Source organism: Scylla paramamosain, chromosome 10 (assembly GCF_035594125.1).
Source record: "Scylla paramamosain isolate STU-SP2022 chromosome 10, ASM3559412v1, whole genome shotgun sequence".
Taxonomy (NCBI): Eukaryota; Metazoa; Arthropoda; class Malacostraca; order Decapoda; family Portunidae; genus Scylla; species Scylla paramamosain.
The window spans coordinates 3,390,384-3,405,000 of NC_087160.1; the positions used below are offsets into that span (position 1 = coordinate 3,390,384).

Consider the following 14,617-nt stretch of genomic DNA (forward strand, 5'->3'; position numbering starts at 1 on the left):
GAAAGTTATACACTAATTAAATCACTCCACATTTTTAAGGAATACATTCAGCACACACGCGCGGGCACACACACACACACACACACACACACACACATACACACACACACACACACACACACACACACACACACACACACACACACAATAAATAAATCAGGCAGCAATTCACGCAACAATCAGTACTTAACTAGGGTTTTCCTCACAATTTCCCACATAAAGATGCAAAATATTTTCTCCATTAGGAACTAAAAACAGGTGCAGACACAAACGGCAAGGCGCGTGCAGCCCCCGCCCACCGCCACCGCCACCGCCACCCCAAGCCCCACACAGGCAGGTGGAGGGTGGCGGCGCGGGGAACCCTTCACTCCGGCACTACTCACTCAGACCATCACAGGTTTTCACATCATTTAATAGTTTGTGCGTCACGGAGTTTTTTTTATGTAGTGTTCTTTTATTTTTTATGTGTTTCCGGTGCATTCAAACTCGGTAACACGTGCTTGGTGCCTCGGTGGCTTTCTGGGGTGTCTATGGCACATCAGGAGCCATGCAGACCACCAGCGTGACCAGCAGGGGGCTCTCCACGCGGTAATTAAGACACCAGGCGTAGTGGGTCACCTTTCTGCCACCCTAACATTGCAACAACCTTAACTTGCTCAAACCAAACCTACACACAACGACACGTGCCTGTATGCGGGTGTGCACGCCTCCACTCACTGCCCGTGTGTGGGGAGGGGGCAGGCGCGCACGCACACCGGCTGCGAGGCGAGCTCACTCGTGCAGCAGGACGGACATGGTGGCATTGAGGTACTCGTCCTCGCTGTCGAAGGTGCGAAGGCCGAGGCGCTGCAGCGGCTCCTGACACTTGTCCTGGATGGTCATCACCGCTTCGTAGTTCAGGGCGCCGCGCCACGCGAAGATGGTGGCCTTGGAGTCCCTGAAGGTGCCGTACGCGTCCTTTCTCTTCTTGGGCTTCTTGTACAGCGTGGTGTGTTCCTTCACGTACGTCGACACGTACTTGTTGTACGACAAACCCAAGAATTTGAATATTTCCTTCGCCTTCTCCTCCGGCTTGAGCCCCATGTCTTCGTAGCGCACCATCATGTACCTGCAAAAGCGAGGGCGTCAGCACTGCGGCAGCCAGGCCAGGCCAGGCCACGGTAGCATCCTACTCGCTCATTAACTAGTGCCCTATAATGAAAAAGTTTATTACCGTGAGGCGGATGTGACTCAGGGCACCGCTACACACCTGTACCAAACCTTGCATGACATTATTGTGTATATATAGCTGTTCACTGCTTTTATTCGCACCAATGAAAGTATGTATATAGTAAGCATGTAGTACATATGTATACCTCAATACTACGAGGACTCTTACTTAATGTCTGTGTTACACTAAACAAGCCGAAACTGCAGGTGTAATTTTTGTATCCACTATAGCAAGACCGGGGCGACTATAGTTACTGAAAGGGTCACGTTAGTCAGGCCGGGGCCTCCTCACTTTCCCCACACTGGCCACACCCGCGCTGCGTCCTGCAGTAGTTACCTGTCGCTGTACTTCTTCATGAGCTGCTCGGAATGGGTGAGGTCCTTGAGCAGGTCCTGGCAGACGGTGGCCGGGTCGCGACAGGCTGGAGACTGGCACCAGGACAGCTGCATGCGTGAATGGAGGCAGCCGCGGGGGTCCCTCACCAGGTGCACCACGCGCAGGTCCAGCGCCTCGTCCTCCAGCAGCTTGATTACGGGCGACACGCCCATCCTCACCGTCTTGAGCACGTTGACAGGCATGAAGCTGCACACGCGCGATACGTACTCCTTGTCGAAGCAGAGGGCGCGGTTGAGCGCGCACGAGTTCCACAGGCGCGTGTTGTGACGCAGCAGGAAGGTAACGTTGCGCTGGTAGGCGATGTACTCGTCCATGTGGCTGTAATCACACGTGAGGATGGAGCGGAGCAAGTCCTGGGCAGTCTGCACCAGCGGGCCATCCTCCAGGTGAAGATTCTTCAACAGGTGATGCAGCGGCTCGAAGCTGTAGAAGGTGCCAGGGTAGGCTCGCAGCAGGTCCCCCAGATAGCTGGAGCCGCTGCGCCAGGTGGACAGCACCAGCACTCTGCGCACCTGTGGGGAGAAACAATATGAGTGATGCGAGCCTCCTGAGACACGACACCTCTCCTCAGCGAGACAGCGCCGAGAGGGAGGCGTGTGCTGAAGTGATACCAGTCTGTTATGCTATGCTCAGTGCTTCACTTAGGTAGCACCATGAGGTGGTATACTACTCGTATTTCCATGGGCAGCATACTGCGCTGCGCCTCAGCCCACCTGTGCGGGGTCCACCACCTCCCCTGGGGTGAAGTTGGTGTCCCTCTGGACGGTGACGAACTCTCGCTTGAGCACGCTGCGCACGGCAGACTCCCCCTGCCTCTTGAGGCTGTCGTAAGTCACCCTTGGGGCCGAGGAGCGCGCTAAGGACCACGTGGCCCGGCTGCCAGTCTTGGGAGCCCGGGCTGTCTGCTGCTCAGAGTCCTGCTGGCGGAGCCTCTGCTTTAGGCGCTGCGTCTCCTGGTGGTGGTGCTCGCTGAGGCGATGCTGCTGTTTCAGGAACTCCTGGTGCTGCGCCTCCACGCGCCGCAGCCACTGCTCGTGTTCGCTGCCGCCGCTCAGCGCCGTGACCGAGTGGGGCGGTGGCAGCGGGACTCGGGGACGCGCGGGGACGCGGGGCCTGGCGGGGCGGCGGGGCTTGGGCGGTCGCCTCTCCCTGCTGCCCCGGGGCGGCTGTGGTCGTGGTTGTGGTGGTGGTTGTGGTGGTGGTTGAGGTGGTGGTTGTGGTTGTTGTTGTGATTGTTGTTGTGATTGTTGTGGTTGTTGTAACTGTTGTTGTGATAGTGGATGTGCCTCCTCTTGTTGTGACTGTTGTTGTGATTGTGGTGTTGGTTGCTGTTGTTGTTGTTGTTGTTGTTGTTGTTGTTGTTGTTGTTGTTGTTGTTGTTGTGTTTGTGGTTGTTGTGTTTGTGGTTGCTGTGGTTGTGGTGGTGGTGGTTGCTGTTGTGATTTTTGTTGTTGTTGTTGTTGTTGTTGTTGTTGTTGTTGTGATGGTGGTGGTGGTGGTGACTGTGGAGGTGATGACTGTGGCAGCTCTTGTTGTTGCTGCTGTTGCTGCTTATGCTGCTCCTGGTCTTGCCGTTCCTGTTGCTGCTGCTGCTGCTGCTGCTGCTGCGGTTGCTGCTGTAGTTGTTGTTGCTGCTGCTGCTGTGGCTCCTGCTCCTGCTTCTGTTTCTGTGGGTTGTACTCAGTTAGCTGACGTGGTTGTACCTGCTCCTGCTCCTGTTGCTGTTTGTCATCCCGTTGTTGTTGTTGTTGTTGTTGTTGCTGCTGCTGTTGCTGCTGCTGCTCGTCCTCCACCAACAGCACCCCGAGGCTGGCCAGGTCTTTGCGCTGCTGCTCAGTCAGGTGCGGTGCTACGGGGGGTCGTTGTTCCGCACCGGAGTTCCTGTGCAGGGCCTGTGCGGGGTCAAGCTGGGGCTCCGGGGGCAGGGGCGGGGGCGGCGGGGGAAGCGCGACGGGGGGACTGCTAGCCGCCGCTGTCTCCTGTCCGTGGTCAAGAGTGATGTGTCGCCGCAAGAAGCCGATCTCCGCGTCACCTATAGAAGGGAACCGTGTCTGTGAGTGTTGCTGCTTTTGAAATGATGCGTTTTGGTGTGATTCTAATTGTGTCAAGAGTTTATACTTTTAATTACAGTGTTTTGCTGGATTTTTAATTTTGTGTGTCAATAGCTCGTGCTTTGAACTGGTGTGTTTTGCCGCGTATTTTTAAATTCGTCTAAAACTAATTATGTGATTTATGGATTGCGATTTTGTATAATGCATTTTTAGAATTGTTTTGTGTTTTTATATGAGTACATCACTTTTTTTTGTAAACACATGTCGTTCTTTGTAACTGTGCTTAATAAGCTATGTATCTATCTACCTGTCTATCTATCCATTTATCTATCTTTCTATTTACCTACTTATCTACCTATCTACCTACCTACCTACTTATCTATCTATCTATTTATTTACCTACCTACCTATCTACCAATCATTCTGTGTACTGTGGCGGCGGCGTCTCTGCCACGGGACAGAAGATGCGTGTGGCGCGTGAGGGAGGCAGCGCAAGTAATGAGCCAACAGTTATTATTGAAAATCGAGCACTGTGATAACAATAACAAATCTCGTCACCGAAGACTGGTTGGCAAGGAAGGACTGATGCACACGAGCTAAGTTGAAACATTGAAGCGGCGATGGAGAAACTATGCATGATTGTGGGCAATGAAGAAGGAGAAGCTCTGAGATCTATCTGCTTCCTGACTGATCACAACACCTGTTTGCTTGTTTGGCATGCCGTGACAAAACTGAAAGGCGAAGCTTCTGAACTCCTCGTCTGATTCTGCTTTTTTATTTATTTGTTTATCTATTTTTTACCAAGTCTTCATTTGTTTCTTAAGGACTGGATATTTTTTTTTTGTTTGTTTTAGGGGAGCGACAATTAAGCCTTTCTTTTGTAGCCTCCTAGACACGTGAAGAAGTAACTTGGTCTATTTAAAGTGATCTCAACCCTTTTTCTATTAACTTTTTTTATAATTTGATTTACTTACCTTCTGTTTTCAGGTGTAAAATTCAGATGAACTCTCTTTATATATCTTTCTCTTTCTCTCTTTACCTGCTAAGGGGGATCTTTACCTGCTGTGTCTTTACCTACTGGGCGCCAATCACTTTTTTTTCTTTCCTTCTTTTTCTTTACTGACCTTCCGTCTCCAAGAGTATACTTCAGACGAACTCTCTATATATCTTTCTCTCTTTACCTGCTAAGAGGAATTTCACCTGCCTTGAACTATCTTTTTTCAAGTGTAGCAAGAACGAGCTCTCTATCTTTCTCTATACCTGCTAATGGGTATTTTTAACTACTAAGGGGCGTCTGTACCTGCTATTTCTTTACCTGCTGGGAGTCTGGGCAGCTGGATCGGCTTGGAGGTGAAGACGAGCAGCAGGAGGAAGCAGGTGACGGACAGAGAGAACATCAGCCAGTGCTTCTTGCGTATCCCAACCAGCATCCCGCCTGAGGCACGAGAACACCACGGTTAGCCAGTGGTGGGGAGGGTGGTGGTGGTGGTGGTGGTGGTGGTGGTGGTGGTGGTGATGATGATGATGATGGTGATAGTGATGCACATTGTCTGATGAATTCTTGAAGCTTCCTTAATTTTCTTATGTTCTAATGTTATAAAAAAAGGAGAAGGAGGAGGAGGAGGAGGAGGAGGAGGAGGAGGAGGAGGAGGAAAAGGAGGGGGAGGAGGAAGAGGAGTCCTACATTGATGGTCTATAAAAACACAACAACAATTACTACTACTAGTGCTACTACTACCACCCTACTACTACTACTACTACTACTACTACTACTACCACCACTATTAATCACGTTTGATGTTATGGCACTATAGCTGTAGCCACCTAAGCTGGCGACACCCCCCAAAATAGGCTCTTCCCAAAAGTTTCTGTAATTGGCAAGTGAGGTATAGAGAGGTCAAACTCCAGCCCCCTCTCTCTCTCTCTCTCTCTCTCTCTCTCTCTCTCTCTCTCACCTGCTGGTCCTAACAGGGTATTTTGTGATAAGCACAATTACATTATATGTAATATAATGTGTGAAACGTAATGATGGTGTGTGTGTGTGTCGTTTTCTTCCTTTCAGTGTCATTCACACAATAGGGAGTGATGTATATAATGCAGATATGTATAGGATTTATGAGAGAGAGAGAGAGAGAGAGAGAGAGAGAGAGAGAGAGAGAGAGAGAGAGAGAGAGAGAGAGAGAGAGAGAGAGAGAGAGAGAGAGAGTCATTCATAGCGATAGTAATTGACCTTGGACGTCACACACACACACACACACACACACACACACACACACTATTGTCCATTGGAATTATGCAATAGCAAATAATAACTTCCATAACAATTTTCCTCGATATTTTTTTCAATAATAAACAGTTTTGGAAGCAGCGTATGTTGTTTTTGTTGACTTAGATGGGGAAACAGTGAATCTATATAAGTATGTTTTAACCAGTTCACTGCTACGATCGTCTTTTGTTACCACTCAGATCACAGTAATGAACTATTTGCAGGGATATAAAGAAAGGCGGACATGAGGTTAATTTAATCATTGCAAAGCTACTGAACTATGTAGTATTTAAGAGACTACAGTACAAAAAGAAAAAAAAAAATCTTTTAAAAGTAGTAGATCATTATGAGAAAGATTAAGTAGCAGTGGAAGGGTTAAGGTGTGCTTCAAGGTGTTTAAAAAGGACAACAAAATAAATAAATAAATAAATAAATAAATAAATAAATAAATAAATAAATAATAATAATAATAATAATAATGATACTACTACTACTACTACTACTACTACTACTACTACTACTACTACTACTACTACTACTACGACTACTACTACTAATGAAAATCTGCGAGGTTCTCTGTTACCTAACCTCTGCATATTTTAAAGGACAACAGTATTCTAGGCCTTAAAATCACCTCTTTCTACAGGCGGGGCAGGGATAACCACGCCCGTGCCGCCCGTGCCACCCATCACCCTTCACGCCACAGCGCCGCCACCACAGTCACGGGGAGAGCGTGACGGGAATGCGATGTCAAGCGATCAGAAAAAAAAGCGGTTGTCTTCAAGGTGAGATTCTTGCGCCAATGGTTAACGTTATTTCCTCTGTCATTAGGACTGAGTGACGAGGATTTTAGTTATCAGGAGTGACGATCATGTTAGCAGGATCTGTGTGACGAGTACTGGTCAATGCAGAGTTTACACATCATCGTCACGGGAAAAGCGAATGGGGACAAGAGTGACGTTGTTTGGTGACTAGTGACAGGTTAGTAAGGCCCGTATTATGAAAAGCTCAGCACTCTCACCACGACTAATTTCAAAGGCCACAGAGAGGATTTGCCGGGTTTTCGCGAGTGTTTCTGCAGTCAGTATTGAAGAAATCCTGTTAATTCGTCACTAGAACCGTGAAAACACTCTTAAAAGCCCCTGTAACTTCATCAAGAGCCTTTTAAAAATAGGGGTGCAGCGTACGAGAATTTCAGAAAATGGTCCTTCCCGCGAGGCTGTATCCTGAAGTGTGGCTTGTAACGTTCACGGTTCTGTCACCACTCGCCACTGTCACTGTGGGGTGTGAACTGCCAAAGGATACACACACACACACACACACACGCACACGCACGCTCACACACACACACACACACACACACACACACACACACACACACACACACACACACACACACACACACACACACACACACACACACACACACACACATAGTGGTCATGGAGACAAGAGAATACTGATTTTGACACACACACACACACACACACACATAGCGGGCATGGAGACAAGAGAATATTGATTTTGATGATATCCTGCACGCTAAAACCAACCAGGTAACACACACACACACACACACACACACACTAATGCACAAGGCCATTCTGGCAGTGCATGCGAATGAGGTTGCAGTCGTAACTAGCCCCATGGAAGAAGAAGAAGAAGAAAAATAGTAGTAGTAGTAGTAGTAGTAGTAGTAGTAGTAGTAGTAGTAGAGTTAAAAATAAAAGAGAAAAACAAAAACACGAACACAAGAAAGCAAACATACGACGCTACACTGAACCAATAAATAAAACACACTTCAGGTTTTTCTATTAATTAAAAGAAATGCAAAAAAAAGAGATGTATATATATATATATTTTTTTTTCTCGGAAGTGGTTGGGGGTTTTAAATAATACAGGTGAGTGTGTGTGTGTGTGTGTGTGTGTGTGTGTGTGTGTGTGTGTGTGTGTGTGTGTGTGTTCTTGTAAAATGGAAAAAGATATTTGATGAGCGATCTAATCCCCCCAAAATGCATCGTAACAAATTCTCTCTCTCTCTCTCTCTCTCTCTCTCTCTCTCTCTCTCTCTCTTTCTCGCCTTCCCCCACGCGGCTTAACCTTTACAGTCCAACCCTCTCAATGTTCTAAGACCCAGAGACATTAAACAGAACAGTTATGCAAGGTTAACTTTCTTTCGCCTTTCTGCACATTGAACCATGAAACAACAGCTGCATTTCACGGTAACACACGATGAGGAATTGCTTTTTTTTTTTGTATTTTTTTTTGTTTTCCAATTTTTCCCCACCTCATTGTTCTCAGGGGAATAAAGCTTGTCATTTAATTCCGGGTCGAGTAACGTGTGTGACAGAGAGAGAGAGAGAGAGAGAGAGAGAGAGAGAGAGAGAGAGAGAGAGAGAGAGAGAGAGGGAAATATAATGTGTCAGTGTTTTGTTTGTGTTGTGTGTTTTGTTTGTGTTGTTTTGTTCCACGGTTATGTTGTTTTTATTAGTGCGTGAGTGAGTAAGTGAGCGAATAAACGTGGAAATGTATGTTATGTTGTTTTTTTCTTTCTTCTTGATGTTATTCTTGTTGTTCTTGTTCTTGTTATGATTCTTCTACTCTTCCACCTCCTTTTTTTTCTATCTCTTTTTTTCTCTTTTTCTTTTCTTTTTCCTTTTGTTTCTTTTCTTTCTTTCGTTTTTTATTTCTTTCTTTTCTTTCATTCTTTCTTTCTTCCTCATCCTCTTCCTGAGATAGAGAAGGAGGAGGAGGAGGAGGAGGAAAAAGAGGAGGAAGAGGAGGAGGAGGAGAAGGAGGAGGAGGGAGAAGAAGAAGAAGAATCGGAGGAATGTGAATGATAGGGAAGAGGAAAGTGCATGATAGCTCTTAGTTAGGAGAGGGAAGGGGAAGAGAGGAGTCAAGAGGAGGAAGAGAGGAGGAGGAGGAGGAGGAGGAGGAGGAGGAGGAGGAAGGGTGAGAAGAAGAGTAGAAGTGTCGAGTGTCTCTCTCTCTCTCTCTCTCTCTCTCTCTCTCTCTCTCTCTCTCTCTCTCTCGTTGTCCCTTTCTTTTCTTTTCCCAAATACATACATCTCTTTTTTTTACAACCCTGATTTGTTGCTTTTTCTGCAACATTCCAGTGAAATCTCTGAATAAAATAGTAACTTCCTTTACTTTTGTTTTTCTTTTAACCTTACGATTCCAAGGGTAAAACTCAGACGAACACACACACACACACACACACACACACATTCTCTCTCTCTCTCTCTCTCTCTCTCTCTCTCTCTCTCTCTCTCTCTCTCTCTCTCTCTCTCTCTCTTTACAGTAACCTGACCCTCTTATTATTATTATTATTATTATTATTATTATTATTATTATTATTATTATTACTACTACTTCTACTATTATTACTATTCCTACTACTAATAATAATAATACGATTATTACTACTATTATTAAGTATTATCATCATTATTTATTTCAATATCTACCTATTTTTATCATTCATTTACTTATTTGATTTAATTTCACCTTATCCTATTTCATTTGATCTTATTTAATTTACTTTCATCACTTTTTCTCACCATCAGATCACCACAGTCACTTCACTTCATGGAAAAAAAAAAAAGCAGTCCACCGTAAAATAAATGATAATATTCACCATCCCTTCACCATCACAGCCTTCACGGGGAGGGAGGGACGGAGGGAGGGAGGGAGGAAGGCAGGGAGAGAGGGAGGGGGACAACAACTTTCACTCTCACAGACTTTCAAGGGGACTTTCACTCTCCACTCTCCCTCCAGCACGGGGATACTTTCACCACGCGACGGCACAAAGAGGAGGAGGAGGAGACAGAGGAGGAGGAGGAGAAGGAGGAGGGAGGAAGCAGACAATGTAATGAAGGGTCAAAAGATGAACTTACACCGTCTCTCTCTCTCTCTCTCTCTCTCTCTCTCTCTCTCTCTCTCTCTCTCTCTCTCTCTCTCTCTCTCTCTGCTGGAGCGTGAACAAGCAAATATAACAGCAAACAACAGAGGTCGGATCAAGCAAGACAAGACGAAAGAGGAGGAGGAGGAGGAGGAGGAGGAGGAGGTGGAGGACGAGAAGGAGCAGGAGGAGCATAAGCAAGTGTGGGAGGAAGCATTAGACATTTTCTCTCTCTCTCTCTCTCTCTCTCTCTCTCTCTCTCTCTCTCTCTCTCTCTCTCTCTCTCTCTCTCTCTCTCATTTTATTGTCTCGCTTTTTCTCTTTATTATATGAAAATTCTTCTCTTTTTTTTGAAGTTCAAGTATTTATTTATTATTATTATTTTTAGATTCAAATGTTTCTCTCTCTCTATCTCTCTCTCTCTCTCTCTCTCTCTCTCTCTCTCCTCTCTCTCTCTCTCTCTCTCTCTCTCTCTGAGCTTATAGGCAATTGAGTGGCTGTATTCGGCTCAACTCTATGAATGGCGCACCGAGTTCCGCCAATACTGCTGCTGCTGCTGCTGCTGGCGAGAGTTCGGTCTATATTTGGAAGGCCTTAAAGGGAGGGTGTCTGGATGGCTGGATGGGGAGAGCTGGTCTGGATTATGCGTGAGAGAGAAAGGCAGGGGAGAAAAAGAGAGAGTGGGGAGAGGTGGAGGGAGGAAGCTGGTATTGAAAGGGAGGAAAAAAGTAAAAAAGAAAAAAAGACAGAAAAAACAAGAAGGGATGTCTATATTACAAAATGTTCGTCTGCAAGTGACATTTTTGAGAGAGAGAGAGAGAGAGAGAGAGAGAGAGAGAGAGAGAGAGAGAGAGAGAGAGAGAGAGAGAGAGAGAGAGAGAGAGAGAAAGGAAGATAAAAAGAAAGAATACCTGAACAGTAAAAGTGGTGACGCCCCCCCCCCCAAAAAAAAAAAAAACAGTAAAAAAGACCTTCCTTATCTGCACCTGAAGATAAAAAAAAAAGAAAAAAAGAAGAGACAAAAAAAAAAAAAATGAAAAAAAAAAGGAAGATAGAAAGAAAGGTAGGAAAGTGTAGTTTTGTTTTCCGGAACATTGGGTTAGTAGAGAGAGAGAGAGAGAGAGAGAGAGAGAGAGAGAGAGAGAGAGAGAGAGAGAGAGGAGAGAGAGAGAGAGAGAGAGAGAGAGAATTTTGCCCTCATTCGTTACAGTTTATCTTATCTCTCAGTTTATGAACGCTTCTCTCTCTCTCTCTCTCTCTCTCTCTCTCTCTCTCTCTCTCTCTCTCTCTCTCTAAGTTCTTCGTATCCCTCAATCAGTTCTCAGGTCGTGTGGAAGAAATAGTAAGCTGGGCATACCACGTGTTTGAGTTAAGATCAACGCGCTGCCTGACCATTAAAAAAGTATTCAGTATTTTTTATTTTATTTATTTATTTTATTTATTTATTTTTTTTTGCATGCGACCAACTCATCACTTAAATGGAAACACAATTTTTTATATTTTTTTGTGACTTCACCGGTTCATTTAGTAGCTGTGAACAGTATGCTATGCACTGTACGATAATTGCAGGCTTTTTTTTTTTTTTTTTTTTTTTTTTTTTTTTTACTGCACTCTGAATTGACGAGTGTTTTTTTTTTTTTTGTAATTTCTATTTATTTATTTATTTGTTTTACTTTTTTGTTCCATCCAACTGATTTTGGAACGGATAATGGTCGGTAGCCAGGCACGCCACTGTATAAATAAACAAAAAAAAAAGAGAAAAAAAAAGAAAAGAAAAAAAAATGAAAGAAAAAAGTCTTCTGAACACACACACACACACACACACACACACACTCTTTGTTGTCAGGTGCGCACCCCAACACTGTCACGCCAACTCTCTGTCTCGACTACAACCGTCAGTACCTGTTATTAGCGTCAGGCTCGCGTGTTTGCGTGCACTCCATGCCTCCACTCAGGGGAACCTATCTAGGATCTTCGGAGGCCAAGAGGGCAGTGGTGCTAATCAATGACACCCTCAAAATCTGGCTGTAGGTCATGGATTAGTGTTAGTATTGTAAGGAAAGAAGGAAAGAAAGAGAGAGGGGAAATAGACGAAGCTTTATCATGATTTATTTTTTATTTTTTTGGGTCTAACTTAGGGACTTGTGTTATTATTATCGTAAGGAAGGGAAAGAGAGAGTTGAAAGGGAATAAAGGGGCAAAATTTTATAGTCATGTATAAGTATTCAAGTTTTATTTTCGATCTAACTCATCAGTAATAAGAAAAGAGAAGAGAGAAATAAAAAAAATAAAAAAATAGGGGCAAAAAATAAATTATAGCGGTAAATATTCATTTCTTTTTTCCCGGTCAGGCTTATCAACAGTAAGAAAGGAAGAAAAAAGAAAGAGTATATGTAGAAAAAAAATATGGACCACGCTTAACTATAGTGATGTATATTGAAATTTTCCTGTCCAACTTATCAGCAAATATTGTTTCTGTGATTTTTGTGTGGTTGAAGTAAGATAGTACTTGTATTTTGCTGTCTGCTTATGTTCGCAGGTACGTCTTTTGTTTCTTTCATGATGTCCTCTGATTTTCTTCTTTTGCATTCTTCTAATGTTCTGATAATCGTCTTGTGCAGTCTCCTCATGTTTTTCCGTCTGTCTTTTGCGGTATTACGTTCGCTGATGTTCTTTTGTTTTCTTATGGCAAAGTATTGAGATTATGAAGGGAATTCAGTGTTGTTTTGTTGTGAAATGGCGCGACTTGAACTGTTTTAATTGAAAAAAACATTCAGACGATCTCTGGCACTAAATTAATGAATCTTTTAAAACTTTTTCCTGTAATTTACATTTGGAAACTACTAATTGGACGATTTTCTTTCATTCTCTCTCTCTCTCTCTCTCTCTCTCTCTCTCTCTCTCTCTCTCTCTCTCTCTTGTATTCTTGATTAGTCTCCGTGACAAGTAAATGTGGAAGAATGAGGGAGAATAAAAAATTCTACTGCAATTGCTACAATTCTCTTTTAATTTGTTTATCTATTTTTTAGATAGTGATTCTCTCTCTCTCTCTCTCTCTCTCTCTCTCTCTCTCTCTCTCTCTCTCTCTCTCTCTCTCTCTCTCTCTCTCTAAGATACAAACTTTGGAGAAAGAGAGAGAGAGAATCTGTAAAATGAGATAAGTACCAAAAGGAAATCCTTAACGCACACACAAACACACACACGATGAAGCCCTGACCACCCCGAGTCTGTCCAGACTATCCACCAGGCACTGAGAGGCTCTGGAGAAGTTTGGAAGGGGACTGCTGCATCATCCATGTCTCAGACACATGCTGCCGCCTGACGCGCCTCGCCCGGTCCGTGCCACCAGACACCACAAGATAAAGGGCCGCGCACGGACCGGTACAGACTCAGTGCGATTCCTACCATGGTGCGAGGCACCAATCAATAGTATTTTCCTTCTGGATTAGACTTAGCTTTAGGATAAATGTTAAGTATTTCCCTACCCCCTCTGTACATTTTCGGTTTGTTAACTGCCTGAAGAATAAACCGTTTATTATTATTATTATTATTATTATTATTATTATTATTATTATTATTATTACACACACACACACACACACACACACACACACACACACACACACACACACACACACACACACACACACACAAGGAAATAGAGGTTCAGAGGGATAAAAGAATACCGTTGCAAAGACTACTCCCCGAAACACAATTTAATCTAATTTGATCTGACTAAGGATGCAGAATTCTTGTTAAACTATCTTTCGAGCCACGACAACGCCCTTGAAAGCCCAGACATCTTCCACTGGAGCCTCTAAGTGGCTGGAATAAGACACCGGAAGCTTTGGGAATGACCTTATGTGCTAAAACGTTTCATGTACACACGTCAGCATTAAAACCTCCACCAGTACTGCTCTTCGTATGTTTAGTAGCGCCGTTTGTCACCTTCTAACCCACGAAAGCTGTTGGTTTCCTGTTCTTATGTATAAAAACGTTACGCGTACATTACTTCTGACCGTGATTGTACCTCATAGCAGGAAAATACACAAGCACACTCACAGTCACAATAGCCACTCGTGCAGCACTCTCAAGGCACGACAGCCTGCTGAAATTTCTGGTTCCAACACTCGCATTTCACGCAAGGATATAAGAACCTCAGGAAACAAGGAAAGCTGCAAGAAGCCATCAGGCCTACACGTGGCAGTGCCTGTATAAAACACACCTACCTATTTCCACCTATCATCCTCATCCATAAATTTGTCCAGGTTTCTTGTAAAGCTCCTTATTGACTCGGCATTAAGAACTTGACATATTTCTTTCTATCTCTTTCTCGAAAATCTAACTCTATCAAACTCGAACCCGTCATTTCTATTATCTATGTACGTATCTTCTATTTAAGTTTCCTATTGACTGCAATAACAACCTGATTACTGAGTCCATTTCCTCCATTCCCCCTTAAAATCTCATCCTATCAAGGTCGAACCAGTTATTTCTTGCCCCTGTCTTGATTACTAATCCTGATCTTCTTTTATTTTTTATTTTTTTTTGTTGACTACACTAGTAACCTGATTTCTAAGTCTATGCCACTCATCCATCACTCCATTTGAAAAGCAGCACCTTCCTAGCCCTTTAAAAATATTACTTTATCAGGCTCAAACTCTGTATTTCTTGCCCTGTCCTGAAACAAGCAAGGAAACGAGGCAGCGGAAAGGTAAGAGGTAAGGAGGAACAAAGACAAGCGATGCGTGAGTCTCTGCTTTCCATAAATAGTTGAGTTGACGCGTCGG

General features: G+C 44.2%; 1 protein-coding gene across 8 annotated transcripts in view; it reads right to left on the bottom strand.

Annotated features, from left to right (window-relative positions):
• LOC135104117 (probable global transcription activator SNF2L2) overlaps window positions 1–14,617 on the bottom strand; it is a 60,965-nt gene continuing 46,348 nt past the window's right edge. For 4 of the 8 annotated variants that reach the window (XM_064011125.1, XM_064011124.1, XM_064011122.1 and 1 more), the window contains 4 exons: window positions 4,958–5,092; window positions 2,320–3,638; window positions 1,547–2,118; window positions 1–1,108 (listed from right to left, as the gene is read on the bottom strand). In XM_064011125.1, the coding sequence (XP_063867195.1) occupies window positions 772–1,108; window positions 1,547–2,118; window positions 2,320–3,638; window positions 4,958–5,087 (2,358 nt within the window). In that variant the 5' untranslated portion in view covers window positions 5,088–5,092 and the 3' untranslated portion in view covers window positions 1–771. The remainder of the gene's footprint in view (window positions 1,109–1,546; window positions 2,119–2,319; window positions 3,639–4,957; window positions 5,093–14,617) is intronic. The other 4 variants (XM_064011128.1, XM_064011129.1, XM_064011127.1 and 1 more) reach the window with 1 other exon arrangement.